The sequence below is a fragment of the Eutrigla gurnardus genome (assembly GCF_963514095.1).
Source record: "Eutrigla gurnardus genome assembly, chromosome: 22".
Classification (NCBI taxonomy): Eukaryota; Metazoa; Chordata; class Actinopteri; order Perciformes; family Triglidae; genus Eutrigla; species Eutrigla gurnardus.
In genome coordinates this window covers 9,947,065-9,966,056 of record NC_139933.1, presented here as the reverse complement: position 1 = coordinate 9,966,056, position 18,992 = coordinate 9,947,065, and the positions used below count along the sequence as shown (strand labels likewise).

Sequence of the window (18,992 nt, the reverse complement as noted above, 5' to 3'; positions counted from 1 at the left end):
ACTTAAACACTCTTCTCAAGCCCTGATTCAATGCACTTAACATACTCAGGTTTATATTTTTATAACAACAACAATTATTTTACTGTAGTATAACATTTCAGTCAGATAACTCACGTTTAGAATCTTTATTGTAGCAACAGAACATAGTTTGAGTTTGGCGTCTAGGCTGCGGCATCATCACTCCCCATATGTGAATACATAGAGATGATGGGAAGTGATGATGACGAAATATTTTAACCCCCCCAGAGCCTGCAGGTGGATGCTGGGGAGGTGGAGGGTTAGCAGCAAACAGACAACAATACTGACGTGGCAGCGAAATGGGGAGATGGGAAGTGTCATAGCTTAAATAGACTGCCAAATAGTGAGGATGTGAAGGAAGAATATCATGGAGTATGAGGTATGTCACATGAGTATGACGGAGCAGCTCGAGTTGTCTGCCTGAACTAGCTTGCAGGCTTTGCTCCATTTGATTAATCATGGAATTCTACAGGGAAAAATATATTTTTTCAAATGTGTTTCACTGAAACCAATGAAAGACAACTTCTGTTTCATTTATTTGCTGTTACACCATTATCTTGCTACATGAAATGGGAGTCGTTTTCAGGTCAAATATTCTTAAATGGTTCCAGGAAGTGGAAAGTAACTTTAATTGCATGTAATAAATATTGATGAAGCATTATACAAATGTGGTTTTCCATCAATTTCGAATACTTTTCTGTTTTCATTTCAGCAGTTTTTTACAATACAGTATTTGATGAAAACCAGAATCCAGGCGATCACACTGGGGTTTTTTTTCACAATACAGCAAATTCTACAAATTAACACGCATAGCTTGCAGAAATAGAAAAGAAATGCTTCAATGAAGACCAACAATGTGTTATTTAAGTTAAAATATTGATTAAAACAATGCAATGTGTCACTTTGTAAAGTCTCATATAATTATTTTTTATATATATTACATTTATTTATTAGTGAAAATGATATATATTCTATAAAGTGCCTGAAATCTCAATTTACTGCACACTATTACTTCAATTATTGAATGTCTAATATATCAACTTTTTTTATGATTGTGAGTCCTTTATATGAACTGATGTCTACTTGCAGTGAAAAGGAAATTAAGTTAATGGAAATGGTGAATGCCTGAGTGAGGGAGAAGCAAAGTTTCATGAATCAAAGTGGTCTTCTTCCTTAAAAAACATGTAGATTCCTGAAAATGGCAAATTATATAAAAACTTTACAACTCTTGAGTAATGGTACAGATGAATTTCTCAGAGGTGCCACTGACGATGGCAGATGTTGGAGCAGTTTTGCTGTATTGCGGTCGGCTGCAATCAGTAGGTCTATTCTGGCTCGGGCGCGCCTCCATCAGCCCCCTCACCTGCTGCTGCCTCATTGTTAATCATTTGACTGTATTTACTCTTGAAAAATCCCGCCTGAATGTGCAAAAACAAAGAGAGTTATATCAGAAACACGCAATAAATACATGTAAAGAACCAAACCAGAAGAGAGAATAACATATTAAATATTTAAAAAACGTGAATACAATTTATTTTGCAATAGCATTGCACCTCAAAATGGCTTAATTGCCTCTGCAATAAACTGACACGGTGTATGTTCAGTGTCTCACCTTATACAGGCCAGCGGTGATTAAAGCAAGTAGGGCCAACCCTCCCAATGATCCTCCGACAATCTCTTTGGTGAAGTCTGGCTCGCCATACACTTCTACCTCTGCCTCAATCTGAGAGGAGGAAATGACATCATGTGGATCGGGTTCAAGCAGTTTTAAAAACCCAAAGACGTAAAAGTGTAATCGATCACCTTGCGAACAGGAGGGTTGTTATTTGACGCCGTTGAAAAGAAGATGTACTGGTTTCTGTCGTACTCCATGCTGGCTGTACTGGTCAAGAGGAATTTGGCAGATTGAAGCCCAATCTGTTTTGGGGGGGAGAGAAATGAGGATCGGGGTGAGCCTATGGATTTTATCCTGAGTTAAATTTTGTTTTGAAATCATAATATGTGTAGATATTTTACGAAGTGTACCAGGTGTAGTTATATTTCCAAATGCAGCACTTAAAATAACACACACACACACACACACACACACAGCAATTACCTGCTCTATCCATCCAGAACTGACGTTGGCAGAGATTTTGTAAATTTTACTCTCCAGTCTTCCCATGAACTGACTGCACTTGAACACAGCACACCTGGCTACAGAGCAATCCTGTTGGCGATTCAAAGAAAGTAGAGTGAGCTGTAATCAGGCCTGGCATCCAGTTACATAGAAGTAGCTGCAGTTCTACTCTATATATTGTAGAGGCATGCTTACCACTACTTTATTTTTCTGTATCTTTGCAACAAAATCCATGGCATTAGGGGGTTCATCTCCGTATCTTTGGCAGTCTGGAATCTGAAATGGATGATTTCATGTCATGTTTAATAGGAACCCAGATGCGGTCCTTGTGCATAACCACATCCATCCATAATGCTGTAGCTGCATAAAAATATATTTGAGTTCCCACATGTTACCTGCAAGCTGCTCGATTCCACCCAGATGTCTTTTTCGCCGAGCTTCACTGGCACCTTGAACACCACAGTGAAATTCAGTGCTCTGATATCATTTGACACCTAAGAGACGGAGATAGAATAGAAAAAGGGGGTGGTAGGTATTCCGTACCGTAATGTGCACTAAAGTCTGATCCACGTTACCGAACGTTAAAATAAACACAGATATTATGATAGGATATATTACCTCAATCGTTTGTTGGACTGGTTTCTTTAAATTATTCTTCCCGAAAGAGAAATTGCTGTAGCTGAGGGAACTAAAGAGATACATTCAGAGGTTAGATGAATTTATGCTGATAAAATGCCAGCTTTTTCAGAACATTTCTTTGTTTTCGCATAGAACACAAACCTTTGAAATGTAACAAAAATGCTGTACTTCACATCGATCCCTTTGATTTTGTAGCGTTCGCTTGTGACTGCGTGCTCCGGATTCTCACTAAAGAAGAGGTCAAGTAGGTCAAATGGTAATGGGACTATTGCACACTTGCTTATCATAGGCAGCCGAGCAGTACCTGGTCACATTTGCAGAGATAGAAATCCTCCTGTCAAGTCTACTATTAGTTTCAATCCCATAGGAGACGATGAAGGAAGCCTAAAATGATGTTAACAAAGAAATCAGATTGCTCTTCCGTCTCTGCTGCATCGAGAATGGATCATCGTGTGCAAAGAACCAACCTTGGCGTCGCTCTTCATAATAGGCTTGTTCACATTGCAGTCTGTCTTTCCTCGTGTTAAGCCACCTTCACTGTCCAAGGAGCTACACTCAATTCTTCCCTTTTATTAAAAACACATATTAAAAAGCGCAGAGAGCAGCTGACCAGAGATGAAGTGAAGCAGACTTGATCCAGATGCCTTACCTGCAGAATTGTAAACTTCCTGAAGGAGAGTCCGACTGGGTATGTGAGAATGACATGGCTGTTGTAAGCGTTTTCCCCAGTGTTCTCCACAGAGACTAAGACATCCAATAGTTCATCAATGCCCACTTTAACCTCTAAGGATCTGGAAAATGATGAGCAAAGAGTAGTTAGAGGTGTAGCTGTGGTCGAAAAGTACAACCATTCTAACCATTGAAAGTGAATGGGAGGCCAACGCTAATTCTGTGTGACAGTGCTTTAAGGATCTACAGATCTAATTAGAACAAAACACATAGTACAGCTGAGACTGATGGGAATGTCGTTAATTTTGTTATAATACAAAGTATATGGAGAACTAAAAATGTTGAGCTGATGATAACGCTAGAAAAAAAAAAGTAATTGAATCACATAATAAATAAATTAACAATTTACCCTGTAATTGAGGCATTTAAAGTAAAAGCCTCAAGATGGCGCTAAAGGGACTTTATCTAAAGTGTGGACCACTGTCTGTGAACCACAGATGTGCCATCCATGTAGAATTGTGGGTGTTGAGATATTTCAAAAGAAAACTTTGACCAGTGGAAAATAAAAAGTCAGGGGATCGCTGAAGTCAGACATCAATGTGAAAAGAAAAAAAAAAGACTTTGAACACATATGCTATGCTATTTTTCAAATATAACAACAAAAATTATCAGCTGAAATATTTGCTCCCCAAAACTGAATCGGTTAGATTCTCCTTGCATTTATAGAAAAGGGGACCTGTGACCGCAAACTCAAGTCAGGCTTCCCTTTTGTGACTCACCTGGTGAAGTTGAAATCCACACTCAGGTTATCGATACATTTGCCAACCATGCGGCAATTTGTCTCAAAACTTAACTGTGGAAGAGAGTATGAAGTAAAACCATGTATGTTCAAAACGAGTACACATGATGGTTGAAGTCTAGCTGCGTACTCAAATAAAACACAAATAAATTAAATTACAATGGGGGAAGGCGATGCGTGGGATTCCCCCTCTCTATCGCCAATAGACCATATAAAATACCTAAAATATAGAACCCTAAAATAGAAGTATTATTTACCCTGCGCTGTAACGTGTATAGTGCGATACAACCTGGCCGAGAGGCCCTATCCATGGTTTTGGAAGGGGTATTGCATGTTTTGGTTTGTTGTGCTTGATCGCAGCCCCCATGTGTCCTCATGAGGAAAGTAAAACCATTGCGGCTATCGGCTACTTGATGAGTTAAATAAGAAAAAAAAGTATTAAAATATTCCTGCAAATGTGGTGATACTACTTACAGGGTAAAAGCTTGTTGTCTGCGCCTGAAGGGCAAGGCTTGGACGGAGATTTTGGCTAGAAGGCAAACCATCAAAGCTGAATCTGAGTTCATTGGAAAGTGCATTGAGAGCATCTTCTGGACAAGCCTGCAAGAAGAGGTATCCAGTTAAAAAGATTTTTCACAAGTACATAATCTACCAGATTTTTATGTTGTGAATGTCTAAAAACTCACCTCAACAAAGAATGTCACCATTTCGCATTTGCGTCGCAGTAAGTCGAGAGTAACTTCTCCGGCTGCCGCTCGTTGTTGTTTCGCACCAACGTAAGCTCGGTTGTTTGGGACTTTGCGTGTGGCGTCCAGCGTTAGATTATAGTTGATCGTTGCATCAGCTGGAACGAGATTACAGTTTCATTGCGAGGTAACTCATGTCGACCCACACACATACAATGCGTGGACAGCAGAGTATCAGGTACCTTGGTCAAGTTCAGAGTGTTTGGTCATGGAAAAGCAGATTGTGGCTGTGGTCTTCAAAGCTTCTGAGCAGTCTTTCACGTTTTGAGTAGGGATTTGGTTTGGGCTGTACGACACTGTGGCTTCTACCATTACTATGGGCTTTGATCTGGGAGTCAACAGAGCAGGAAAACACACATGGATAACTGTTGGCTTTTTGATCAGTTGACAATCTTAGCTGCCTGATACATTCTGTTATTGGTGAAGAGGTCTGTCCTAAAAAAAGACACTGAATGCACATGTTTGCCGAGCTAAAGTTTGATAGGAGTAGTAATTGCACTTATGATCAATATGGCAGGAGCATCTTGGACTTACCTGAGTAAGACAACTGTGCCTCTTGAACCCACCGCGATGTCAGGAAGATTGTCCATACTATGGTCAAAGGACGACTGGCTGATCGACATGCCGAAGAACTTCAGTCCTGACTTGACTTCAGAGCCGGCAATTCTCTATGCAAAAGGAAATATTTAGATTGAATGTGTAGATTGTATGTTGAAAACGGTGGCAAACATAAACCCATGTGCTCAGGATCTGTTTAGTCGCTTACCTGCGAATAAGCAACACTGATTCTACCCTGTCCTTCACCGTGGAATATATAGATGCTGCCTTGCCCATTGTTCTCCAAAGGTGCTCCAACTGCCAACTCACTGAGACCATCTGTGGTAAGATCAGGCAGGACTGCAAGAGAAGACCCAAACCTGCCTTTGTCAGATGCATCCCCTTTCAGTACTGTCGGGGAGTCGAAGTGGCACTCGACATTCTGGTGAAAATATAAAGATGAGTCGTTTGAGTGGCTTTAAAAAAAAAGAGATGTATTAATGGCACCTGATAAAACTGTCATTTACCAAATTGGTTAGGCTGCAAACGTAAACTCTTCCCTCTCGATCAGTGTCCACGAACATAGGAGCAGATATGAGGATGAGGTCAGTGAAGCTGTCACTATCCACGTCCATTGCACAAACAACGGCCCCAAAATATTCACCGCTCTGAAACTGTGAAAGCAACAAATTATCAATGGAAAGAACGACATAAAAGAAGGACTTAAAAAGTGCTTCACATTGGCATTCAGGACAGTCAGACCCTCTTAAAGGTGCAGTGTGAAGGATTTGGCGGCATCTAGAGGTGAGCTGCCAAGCATATAGGATAACTACGATGGCTGATGTAAATGGCCTTGTCTTGAGTTTGGTTTGTTTTTTCTAGGCTGCTGTAGAAACACGATGGCTGGCTCTATGACCCACTCCTTATATGTACATGTACAATAATCGTAAGTTAATCAAAATATAATTATTTTATCCAAGAAAATCTACTTAATAATATTATATTCCATTTCTGCCAATAGATTCCCCGAAATGCGACGCACTGTTCCTTTAATTGTAGGTACGCACCTTCCATGGAAAAGGATCAACCTTTTTGTGAGCCAAGTTTTGCTGAACTACCATCACAACTCCTCTGTGTTGATATCTCGGAGCACCGACGATTGTCAAGGTGCCTTGCCTCGTTGTAGCGACTGCCATAGAGTAACCTAGAATGAAATCCCATTAGTTAGAATTGAACTGTCCAACTATCTATCTTTGCAGATTTGTGTTAGTTATGACCATTAGCTCTGGGGCGAACATATTTAAAACATTTTTTTTTTTTTTTAAAGAAATCCAATTCGTTAAATTTGGACAAAGATTTTAATCTCTTTCACCTTTGAACTAAAACATTTCTAATACTTCTAGTTCTGAAAATGTTGACATGATTTCACAAGTATTGAGACTGAGAAGAGTCTTCATATTCATCTCTATTAAGATGTTTGTATAAACACCATGATTTCCATTTCACATGTAATATAAAATGTTTAAATTCTTACCCAGATAACTATCTTTCTCTATATTGGGCTCATAGTTTGTCATCTTCTTGCCTGTCGTCCGTAAGTATTGCAGGAAGCCTCCCCTCCACTCATTAGCTCCAACAGTAGCTATTAGCATCCTCTTCAATTTAAACAGATAATTGAACAGGATTTCATAATTCATTTTATTACACATTTCCACTAAATCCAGAACTTCTCATTGTCAAATAAAATGCTGTAGTGTAACACACATTAATAATTCTGCATGCTTTCCATCAACAAAGGGTGACACAGTCATTTGCGTATCTGTGTGTTATTGAGTTTCTGGTGTTTATTATTACCTCGGGTCCGTAAGCTGCACTGAATCCCTCTTGAGCCATTTCCATTTTCAGCGAGTCTCCCTTTTGCAATCCTGTAACAGCAACATGAATTAAATAATTATCATATTCTCTCAATGCTGTGTGATGCAGTGGCCACATCCCAATACATATGTTTATACAGGTTGAATTAAAATCCAACTCTGATTTACAAAAAATTCATGCTTTGACTGAAATTGTATGTCGGTTGAAAAAGTGTCTTTGCCAATTGCTTTTTTTTAAAACTCTGTATCTATACCTTCAATAGAGAAGAGCTTGGCCTGCAAACTCTGTCTTATTTTCTCAAGTGCGTTAAAGTTTTCCACTTGAAATACATGGTCTTCTTTGGGAGAGGACGCAATGATGTCCAGTTCCTTTTTTGCGTTCGTAGTCCTAAATGCGCCCCCAACCTAGGGATATTAAAAACAGGTGTTTAAAGTGTTTTACTGTGCACGTTAACAAGTTAATTAGCTGCTTAAATTCATGGAACTGAGGAACTTACTCCAATGGTAAATCGAACAATCTTTTGCGTGTCAGCCATCTGTGCTGCAGATGGCAAATCTTCGGGGTCATGCGATTGTCCATCGGTAATGACTATCAAGATCTTGTTCACATTTGACCTGGCACCGTTTCCTGATGTGAAAACATTTTCGCTGTCGAGGAAAGATACAATTTCATTGCACATTTTTGCAATGCATTTTGTATCATATCATACGGTGAATTCAATTAACAATATGATGTACATAAAGACAACTCAGTTTGTCTTTTCACAGTATAGGTGTCAGTTTCGCTGGGATACCTAATTTATTCTAATCCAACAATAAAGGCAAATAAATGGCTTTAATTTCCACATTTAGTTCTGCCAAATGTCAAAGAAATGTCAAAGACAGGGGGGGTACTGTCACGGTTCTGCCGGGACAGTCTGGGGTTTTGTGCCAGTTTGTGTGTTTTTCCCTGTCTGTCTTCCCCCTCCTTTCCTCTCCCTCACCGGCCCCTCCTCAGGGTGTGTCCGGTGGGCGTGCCGGCAGCCGAGACAGAGTAGGCGCACCTGTTCCCATTCAGCTCATCAGCTCCAGCCTACTTAACCCTGGTCTCTCCACCACTTCATCGCCAGATGATTCAGTCCCTACGGTGATGTTGACGTGCTCCGTATCGCTCTTTGTAAACCTGAACGTACTTCAGTATACCGTAGCTGTTTCCGCTAACGCCTGTCTTGTGGCTTCGCTCTCCAGGAAATCCCCAGCGCTTCTCCTCTGGACTCCTGCCTGCCTGCCTACCTGCCTGCTCGTCTCCTCGGCTGTCTACTGCCGACCTGCCCGCACGGCCACGTCACCCGCACCAGCTCGCAGCACTATTACCTGTTGTAAATAAACACTTTAAACCTGCCGCTCAGCCTCTGGTCTCTCAGTCCGGGTCCACAGACGAACACAACAGAATGTGAAATAAAATGTATCAAAATTCAAACTATTATCACCCAGTCAAGCTTTGATGGATTTAGCACTTTGTGGCATTTAACGTAATTAAAGATCCTCCTGTACAAATGGGAGGTCAATTTGATGATGGCACTTACAGCACATATTTGATGGCTTTAGCTGTGTAAGTTGTGCGCCCTTGTTGTGAAATGGCATCAATTTTAGCTTCCCATGATGTAGTTCCAGAGAAAAAGTTATTAAAGTAAAAATGGACATGAGGATCTGTGGAGAATTGGGCGATGGCAAACTGCAAAACAAGGAGAAAGGGAAAATTAAGAATTGTTGCACTAAAAATAATTTCTCAGAGTCTGTGCTATTGGCAATTGAGCAATGAAAACACAACATTACCTTTGTATCTACTGGCAGGAGTGAGCGGACCAAATCTTTAACGAACGTCTTCATTGTTGTAAAGTCCTCTGGGCTTACGCTGCCTGAGCCATCCAGCAGGAATGCGATGTCTGCTGATCGGCACTCTGTCGAAGAGATTTCATAAAACCCATAAATTAGTTAAACTGTTGATTCATACACCTCGCATAAATGCAGCACACAGGAAGTAGGTCCTGGACTCTTTAATAAATAGCATGAAACTATATTAAACTCCCCTTGCACCCTTTCAGTGTACCTGCATCAGTGACAGTGATATTTTTATGTGTGTGTGTGTGTGTGTGTGTGTGTGTGTGTGTGTGTGTGTGTGTGTGTGTGTGTGTGTGTGTGTGGTGTAAATCGATATTTACCTTTAGAAGAAGGAGGTGTAGGACCTGTGACAAGATCAGAACTGTCTATCTGATAGCATAGACCACTGTACATGGTGATACTTTTGCAGTCTTTTGGAATCGTTGGGCCGCACGCCTGAAAAGGGACAAAGTCCTGATTAATATATATAACGCGTTGCTATTTTTCTGTGCATTGGTAAAATAAAGGCAGCGAGGAAATGGTTTCCCAAAGAAAAAGAGGATTTTCTCCATGATGACTTGTGAATATTTGCAGTTTACCGGCTCACCAAGGTGTTTCCTGTGATGGGATCATTTGCCATTGTCAAGCCAAAAGACATGTTGGCTGCGAATCCTTGAAAACATTCATCAGTCATGTTAAAACAGCCATTCAGGACACTTTGTCATAGCACCACAACAACAGCCAGACCACGACTAGAATACGTCCCTAGATTATCTGATAACTGTCAGCAGCATTAGCTAATGCATACTCACTGTTTTCAAAATGCACAGCTACGCCCCAAAGCCTTTGCCATGCTCCCAAATCTCTCATAACCAAGGCAATTATCATATTATTCAGCAGCTTTAAGTACTTTGTAGTTCCACCCTAACAAGTAAATATTCTATTGTTGAGTCTTAAAATGTGCAAAGACAAAAAGAGCTCTGAGAAGTAGTGTAATACTGTTTTCAAAAAACATACATCCCTTATGGTTTAAGTTTAGTTTATGAAGCCTTTGGAAAGGAGAAGTTGCTTACGTGGAATTGATAGTTCCCTGCAGGATGTGGTGGTGCACTTATATATTTGCCCCCGTCCTTCTGGATACTGTGCCAGAGGAGCACTGACCAGCAAGCTGAGGAAACGAGAGGTGCAGATCAATGAATCCAACGTTTTTAATCTAAATGAAAATACTGTTTGATTCTCATTAGTGTGAGACACACACACACACATAACAGAAATGCTACTTGTAGACATTTAACAGAAATGCTACTTGTAGACATTTTGCCAGTGTCGGCCTGTGTTTCACAGCCTTTGACTCACTCCAATCGCCTCTGCACCACCTGGTATCCAAAGCCTGCAGCATCGTCAGTCAGGGACTTCCAAGCCACGGGATCGATATTAAAGCAAAGTGCAGCTTTTAACACTGTGAAATGAAGAAGAAACAACCTGATTTAAAACCACGATGCATGTGCGTTAATGTAACTTTTACATTATTCTGCGTGTGCATGTGTTTTAGTCTGTATGTATGGTCTTCGCTTCCAGTACATTTATAAGTGGCGTGATGTCTGCCACAAAGGAGCGCCGGCTTCAGAAGTCTTGTAATTGCAAAAATAGAGGCATAAAATTATTGTTTATAAAAACAAATTCAGGATGACATTTTTGAACCCGTTTATCTGTATTTCTGTTTACTTTTCATTCTGAATTTCTGTAACATTTCTTTAATGTTTCAACAGAGGGAATAATTCTTAGACCAACCTAAATTACACTTCCTTACATGGTAACAAGCAGGACGTGACGTACTTTTTTTTTGTTTGTTTGTTTGTTTGTTTTTTCCTTTTTTGGCCATTGAAAGCAGTCATGATGCAAACACTTTGATTGACTGACCAAGTATTTCCTCATAGATGGTCACGGTTACAAGAGACTGTTTTAATAGACAAAAATGTGTTATTGACAAACATAGGCTGTGGTCTAATGCCTTTGCTGGATATTAATGGGTTTTGGTATCCTGTACATTTCAAAATCTGACTAAATTACATAATATGATAGCTTTGCTGCCATCGTGTCTCCAGAATAATAAATGCAGAAAAAAATGTCTGCAAGTTCTGCTTTTTCTTGTGAAGAGCCTTAATTCCAGGGAACCTTCACAGCTTAAAAAAGAGAGTTACAGAAATTATCCAGAATGTCTCTCACATCATGGACTTCTGCTTTGGTCAGCACAGTCTTTCTTGTTACTCACTCAATATTTACCCAACCTAAACCACCAGTAACATAAATAGTATGTGTGAGATGTGGTGGTCCTAATATGTCTCTCTCTTGGTCTCACAAGAAGTGTAGGTTTAGCAAACAGCATCATGTTAACTATCGGGAGCTGAGTAATGTCCATGGCAGCTTGTTTATGGTCAATTTTAATTCAAACATAATAATAATATAAGATGTCAGACTGTCAAACTGTCAACCCTGCACACAGATAGATGCTTCTACAACATCATAAGTTTAAATGATCATAACTCCACGATATTTGTAATTGAAATGTCATTGTAAAGCCCTAATGTTTGCTGCCATGTTTAAGGTGGGGTTTTTTTTTTTTAATTAAACTTTTTCTCCAATTAAAAGAAGATGAGAAAGACATTTTAGAGGAAGCTTTGTATGGTGAGAGTCTGACATATAAAGAGACAGCCACCCATTCACACTCACACCTAAGTTAATTAACCTCAAATGCAGGTCTGGACTGTGGGAGGAAGTCGAAGTGAAGTACCCGGAAAGAACGCACGCTTACACGGGGAGATCGTGATATCACAGAGGACAAATATCAAAATTGATGATCATATGTCAAATGTTTTTCTACATATAGTTATTGCAATTATTCATATTTTAACACTGGTTGTTTTTAACATAACACAAAGAATAATTATCAGTAAGCAAGTAAAAGTAATAAAATGTGACTAAATTAAATGACAGGATCATATCTACCATTATATATTTTTAACATTATACCTAATGTATAAAGAGCAATGGAAGATAACATCAGGAGGTACAAACTTGTCTTACCTGACAAGAATACTGTTGTAGTAATTTTCCAGTCCATTGTGTTACTCCGATGGTAAACACTCAAACCTATTCTTTACACATTTATTTGGAAACTACCGGTATTATACCGTCTGACGACCTAGTGACCGTTTTACCACTGAATATTGTCAAGGAAGGGGATGTTGAAAGCTAAATGCAGAAATCATGAGTTGTCTGCTCAAAGCTAAGGCAGCCAGTAAGAGGAACGCTTATGTAGGAGGGGTTATAACACAGACCTTTCAAAACTTTCAGTTTCCACAGCAGCCACAAAGCCCCATTGGTCATTCAGCTGTAATTAAAAGTAGAAATGCTTATAACATGGTTCGTTTTTCCTAACAGTGTCCCTCGTCTCCTTCAGAGATATAGAGATGAAGTTACATTATCATCTGGCCCAACTTCACAACAAGTAAATGAACATGTGCCAGAGATGATGAAATAAGTCTCCTCATGAAAAGCAAACCTAAAAATATAACGGTCCATTTCTCCTTTTTTTTTTTTTTGCTTGTACTTCCTCTGCATTGTCTCATTCCTGTAAGACTTGCCAGTTTTAGAAGAGGATTTAGCTGTGAGCTGGTAGGATATTAGATAATAGATACAATACATTTACATTTAGGTCATTTAGCAGATTACAATAATTACATTTGTCAAAAGAATGAAACAAAGAAACCACAACGTATCATTGCCGATTAAGTAAGAGCTTAAAATAGAACAAGTGTTAGTTCCTCATCTGAATAAAGTAGTACCTTAAGAGCAACAGTGCTATGATCAGAGTGCTATAGGTAGGGGTGGGTTTTTTTTTTTTGGGGGGGGGGATATAAAGTCTAGATATAAAGTCAATACGTGATGACTTTATATCTAGCGATGTCCGTTCATCAAGGATTTTGAATCGGTTTCTCACCGTCAACGGAAACAAATAGAGGAAAGAATTCAGCTAATTAGATATACATTTTGTATAATTACATCATGAATAAGAGCCTCACTGCTCTCTCTTTCTCTCTCTCTCTCTCTCTCTTCCTGCCGGACAGATGATAAGCAAAGTGATGCATGTTTTGTTCTTATCACACATCTGTGTGTCAAATAATACAGCCCACAGCCTCTATTCAGGAAGTGTACATCTTTTTCTGCCACTGCTCTGCTCACCACAGATAGGGTGTTAGGCTGTAATAAGGCCATTGTCAGCATATAGCCCAACACTTTCACCATGTGCTTTCTGGCGACCTATCTGAGTAAGAAAATGAAACGGATATAATGTGCATGTGCAACCTTTGCCAAGCACGCCAGTTGACCCTTTCCTGAGCAAAGACCATCATGAAAGGTCACGAAAAGGTCAAGGATCAACGCACTTGTTGCTGGATCTGGATCTGATTTCCGAGTGCAGGTTAGCAATGTTGGCACACGCTCCCCAAGCCCCATGCGTAAGGGTGTGTGTGTGTGTGTGTGTGTGTGTGTGTGTGTGTGTGTGTGTGTGTGTGTGTGTGCTATTAGTACATAATGTATGCATATAAGTCATCCTCCTCCACATGCCCTTTCAAATGACCTCTAGATGATGATGCCGAGATGCTCTTCTCAGTTGAGAAAGCAAATTTTAAACCAACTGCACTTGAATAGTGTATAAAAAAAGACACTTTTCATTGCAGCATGCAGTCAAACTATAGTGTACAGAGTGCAGGGATGTGCTTGGAAGATGCATCATTTATTATGGAACGAAGACGATACATTCAGGCTATCTGGCCCATGTTATTGTTTTACAAATATTTCTGGGTAATATTTTCTATACACCTGCCCAGTCTATACTTCACAAAACCTTTCTAGAGTAACCACAAAAACTGCCCCTGACCGACGCTTTCTCTGCCATTCGCTAAAACACTCTTTGCCCTTTCAATGGCTGTGCACCACCGCGTTGCTCCGGCCCAGTCCCTCTGAATGTCACGAGCCGTCTCTGGTTGCGTCCTGTTCTTTTTATAGCTGGGCAGCTGAAATGTGAGGGGTCACAATGGGAGGATAAATACAAGGGCCAGCGGACTAGAGGGGTGTCGCAGACGAAAGCCGGATCTTCTCCTTCCCTCTCTCTTCTCTCAGCTCTCCTCCAAACCTCAAAGGTAACAGAACTGACAATTTCACAACTGTGAAACTGAGATAAATGCATTACTTTACTTGACTTTTTATGCTACCAGTTGAATATTTTGTTCTTATAAAGCAGGAGCATGAACTAATTGCCACATACTGGAGATGTAATGTTTCAACGATTGTAACAGCACAAACAAATTCCGGGGTTCCTGTGAAAGCAATTGTCACATTTAACCCATACAGACATGTGTCTTCTTATCTTACCTTTGATAAACTAAACTAAACTGTAAAACAGACTGAAATACCTACCTCAGCATTATCTATTTTACATATGGTATTGTCACATAACACACTCATTTCTACTTTACTGAGCGGTTTTGCTCATCTATTTCCAGTGCATCACTGGTTGTTGCTACACTCGTCTCAATCTGACGGGAAGTTTCCACTTCTTAAATTTCTTTCTGGTCCATTGTGACTAACTAGTATGACTAAGACTTCATCTAAAACTGTGTAAATGTGTCCAGGCTGTAGAGTGACTTCTGAGCAGAGGTGGCTGAAGCTGCACAATTCTCTTGAATGTAATGCCTTCTTGCTGGGCTATAGTGCTTTCAGTGCCTCACAGTAATACACTGTGTATATTTAGTCCAGCCAATTGATAGCGGAGACACTGAGAGGAGAAGAGTGTTTGTGCGATAGAAGAGCAGGGAGGAGGAATGAGGAGGGAAGGGGGGCTTGGTGGGGGGAGGGAAAGGTCAGGGATAAGAGGCTAGAAAATGGAATAGCTCACCCGCATGCTTGTCATGATTTTTCAAGGGTGATCGCATACATGAAGGGTGGGGCTTAGGGGGGTGGTGGGCCGTAACCTGCAGTTATAGCTGCAACAACTGCAGTCACATGGTTATGGCGACAGCTGGCCAAGGCACCAGAAGACAGGAAAACACCACACCACGTAGTCAGGCTTGTTTCACCACTTCCTTGAAACAGTTAACCGAAGCTTTTGCTCTTCTTTCATCATGCAGTTTCCCATGCATTCGCAACAAGAACCAAAACCCCAAATGTCACGCATGAATTTTGTTGAACCTATGAACTCTGCCTAAATGTAGCTGTGTCTTGCCTATTTGCCAACTGAATATTTCCATATTCTCTCATACCTTGTCTTCCTCCTAGAGTCAGGATGCCTCACGCATACCCCTTCCTCACTCCTGAGCAGAAGAAGGAGCTCAGTGATATTGCTCACAAGATCGTCGCTCCCGGCAAGGGAATCCTTGCTGCAGACGAGTCCACTGGTAAATAATTTCAAGAATATACTTTCTATAGATAGGTTGATTATATATACATTCATGTGAAAAAGCAAGTGTCGTAGATTCTCTCATTTAGCATGTGGCAACCTCCAGTTCTGAAAAGTGAAGGCAATGCAGAAGTGTAGCTACTGTTTGTACAGAAGTCTATGAGAGAAGTTAAATTAAATGACCTCAGTAAACATTGTAAATGAGTTTGTGATCTCAATGCTAGTTTCAAGCCTGTTTAATACAGCATGATAATCATTTAATTAATTATGGTCCCATTTAGAGTAAAATAAACAATAAATCAGGGTATGCTTTAGGGCCTTGTGCTTTTTGGTAACTATAAATCTCTTGTTCAGCATTCAGTTGTACTGAAAGCTCCCTGTATGTGATAACCAAGTTATTCAAAACCTGTGTGAAAGAATCAGGAACACTAGGTTGTGACTACAGCTAGTTTGAACATACATTTCTCAGAACTACTCAACTCAAAAACCACATTGGATTGATTCATTTCTCATCTATATATCTTCTGTCTACACAACTTCTAGGTAGTGTGGCCAAGCGCTTCCAGAGCATCAATGCTGAGAACACTGAAGAGAACAGGAGGCTGTACCGCCAGCTCCTCTTCACCGCTGATGACCGCGCCAAGCCTTGCATCGGTGGTGTCATCCTCTTCCATGAGACCATGTACCAGAAGACCGACGATGGCAAGCTCTTCACCAAGTACCTCAAGGAAAGGGGCATGGTGGTCGGCATCAAGGTCGACAAAGGTGTTGTCCCCCTGGCCGGAACCAACGGCGAGACAACCACCCAGGGTGAGTGATAAACAAATTAGGACAGAAAAAGAGTCAGCATCTTTTAATACCTTTGTCTAACTAATCCAACGTGTGCTCTCGCCCTGTTTCGCAGGTCTGGATGGACTGTATGAGCGCTGCGCCCAGTACAAGAAGGATGGTGCTGACTTTGCCAAGTGGCGCTGTGTGATGAAGATCACCCCAACCACTCCCTCAAGACTGTCCATCATCGAGAACGCCAATGTCCTGGCCCGTTATGCCAGTATCTGCCAGATGGTAAGAAAAGCAACAGACAGAAATCAGTCAGGTCTTGACAGGTCTTCCACATAATTGAACAAGCTTCATGGCTGTGACAGACCTAACTACTGTATATAAATTATCGCTAGGAAAAATGTTCTTTCAACAATCTGTGTGGTCAATCTAAATAACTAATTTGTCAATGGCCCTAGAATCTAGATCATCATCTATTATATGCACTTATTATACATGAAAAAAAGCAACTTCTGTGCTGTTTTTTGTTTGGCATGACATCACCATGTCACTAATTTTCTGCAATACCGTTTGAATGTTCCAAACCTCAAAACAAGCAACCAAATGACCCAACTGTCCTTATTTCTTGCCTCCTTGTTGACTCCTTTTGTTTCTGCCTTACTAAGCACGGCATCGTCCCCATCGTTGAGCCTGAGATTCTCCCCGATGGTGACCATGACCTGAAGCGCTGCCAGTATGTAACTGAGAAGGTCCTGGCTGCTGTCTACAAGGCCTTGTCTGACCACCACGTCTACCTGGAGGGCACCCTGCTCAAGCCCAACATGGTTACCGCTGGACACTCCTGCTCACACAAATACAGCAACCAGGAGATCGCTATGGCAACTATTACTGCCCTGCGCCGCACTGTGCCCCCTGCAGTCCCTGGTGAGCTGGAGGCGCACACTCTCTTGTTGCCATGGACACATGTGCAAACTTTTATATCATAGTTTGCATTGCTAAACTCCCATGCTTTTCCTGTACAGGCATTACCTTCCTGTCTGGTGGCCAGAGTGAGGAGGAGGCTTCCGTCAATCTGAACGCCATGAACCAGTGCCCTCTGCACAGACCCTGGGCCGTGACCTTCTCATATGGCCGTGCCCTGCAGGCCTCTGCCCTCAAAGCCTGGGGCGGCAAGAAGGAGAATGGAAAGGCATGCCAGGAAGAGTTCATCAAGAGAGCTCTGGTATGTGTCGACATAAATACAAATCTTGTTACGCAGATTCTGTAGTAGAGTTTTGTTTAGAGAAATTTGATCATATCCATCAAACTACAATACTTTATTGTGCATTGACTAACACTGTCCTTCTATCTCTTACAGGCTAACAGCCAGGCTTGCCAGGGCAAATACGCTCCCAGTGGAGGTAGCGCTGCTGGTGGCGAGTCACTGTTTGTGGAAAACCACGCTTATTAAGCATGGACACTCACCATATCCCTTTCCACCTTCTTCCCACCTGTATTACATCACCATGGGAAAGCCCATGTCCTTGTAGACACCACCTAGGCCTTGCTATTGAACAACAGCACTATTACAGAATATTGGTAGAAAAGTGAAGGAGAAACAACTTTAGTTGGGGTTGTTGCTGCAACCAGGAGATTCTGGGCAAAAAATGTTCTGCCTCCATTCCCATACCTTTTATTTTTAAAATCCTTTTTTTTTTTTCAGGTGAAGATTCCTACACTGTTTTTACACAACTTGTACTATTATTTCCTTGGTCTGATTCCACCAAGTGCAGTATATGATTTATACTGGTACCATTGAATAAAGTATTCACCCAAATATGTTGCTCTACTTCCTTTTTGAGTCTTTGCACACAAACAAGAGTAAGAAGCTGGGGCTACTGTAGCCTGATAATATTAAATGGTCCTCATTTATATAGCTTTTATCCAAAGCGCTTTACAGTAATGACTGACATTCACCCATTCATGCACACATTCACACACATACGGCGGAGTCAACCACGCAGGGCAACAGCCAGCTCGCCAGGAGCAATTAGGGTGAGGTGTCTTGCTCAGGGACACCAGGCACTCAGCTAGGAGGAGCCGGGGATCGGACCGGCAATCTTGCGGTTGCCAGCCAACCCGCTCTACCTCCTGAGCTAATCCCCCCTAATGTATAGCCTATATTAGTGTCAATAAGTCTCAATAAATAAGAAATCAGTACTTTTCCCCCCTCATGAACAGGTTAAAAGTAAAACAATAATACTTTACTTGAGACCAAGGACATCTTGAAAACTGAAATGATTGCGATATGCAAAATGTGTTGATCTGAAGTTTACTGTTAGGCTGTCCTCCATTAGTAAATAAGGTGTGTAGGTGTAGCCTATATTGTTTTTTATCTTTATAATTGAATTACCCATCACAATACAATGTTTCTGAAACTAAAATGAAAGCATCTGACCACTTAGCTGAACAAGTATAATACTACTATTAGTATTGATAATAAGTGTGTTCTCTT

The 18,992-nt window shown here is 40.9% G+C and overlaps 2 protein-coding genes and 1 long non-coding RNA gene across 3 annotated transcripts; 2 read left to right on the top strand and 1 right to left on the bottom strand.

The window, feature by feature from the left end:
* Window positions 1-110: 110 nt before the first annotated feature.
* LOC311032561 lies at window positions 111-666 on the top strand. Its single transcript, XR_014599189.1, has 2 exons — window positions 111-165; window positions 205-666. It is a non-coding gene; the product is annotated as an uncharacterized lncRNA (long non-coding RNA).
* Window positions 531-12,546, bottom strand: LOC311032560 (integrin alpha-X-like). The gene is made up of 30 exons (XM_084039442.1): window positions 12,346-12,546; window positions 10,618-10,720; window positions 10,335-10,429; window positions 9,869-9,933; window positions 9,603-9,717; window positions 9,217-9,341; window positions 8,967-9,115; window positions 7,899-8,049; window positions 7,656-7,806; window positions 7,382-7,452; window positions 7,062-7,182; window positions 6,595-6,731; window positions 6,055-6,201; window positions 5,757-5,969; window positions 5,525-5,658; window positions 5,173-5,318; window positions 4,931-5,088; window positions 4,719-4,844; window positions 4,225-4,298; window positions 3,426-3,567; window positions 3,244-3,342; window positions 3,081-3,160; window positions 2,918-3,004; window positions 2,756-2,825; window positions 2,533-2,631; window positions 2,333-2,413; window positions 2,117-2,227; window positions 1,822-1,935; window positions 1,631-1,741; window positions 531-1,436 (listed from the first exon to the last, which is right to left on the bottom strand). Exons 1-30 carry the CDS (start codon window positions 12,380-12,382, stop codon window positions 1,344-1,346), a joined length of 3,405 nt encoding a protein of 1,134 aa, XP_083895568.1. The 5' UTR covers window positions 12,383-12,546; the 3' UTR covers window positions 531-1,343.
* A 1,759-nt stretch (window positions 12,547-14,305) lies between these two features.
* Window positions 14,306-18,314, top strand: aldoab (aldolase a, fructose-bisphosphate, b). Its single transcript, XM_084002239.1, has 7 exons — window positions 14,306-14,462; window positions 15,598-15,716; window positions 16,262-16,528; window positions 16,623-16,783; window positions 17,164-17,422; window positions 17,521-17,720; window positions 17,856-18,314. Exons 2-7 carry the CDS (start codon window positions 15,605-15,607, stop codon window positions 17,946-17,948), a joined length of 1,092 nt encoding a protein of 363 aa, XP_083858365.1. The 5' UTR covers window positions 14,306-14,462; window positions 15,598-15,604; the 3' UTR covers window positions 17,949-18,314.
* The last annotated feature ends 678 nt before the right edge of the window (window positions 18,315-18,992 follow it).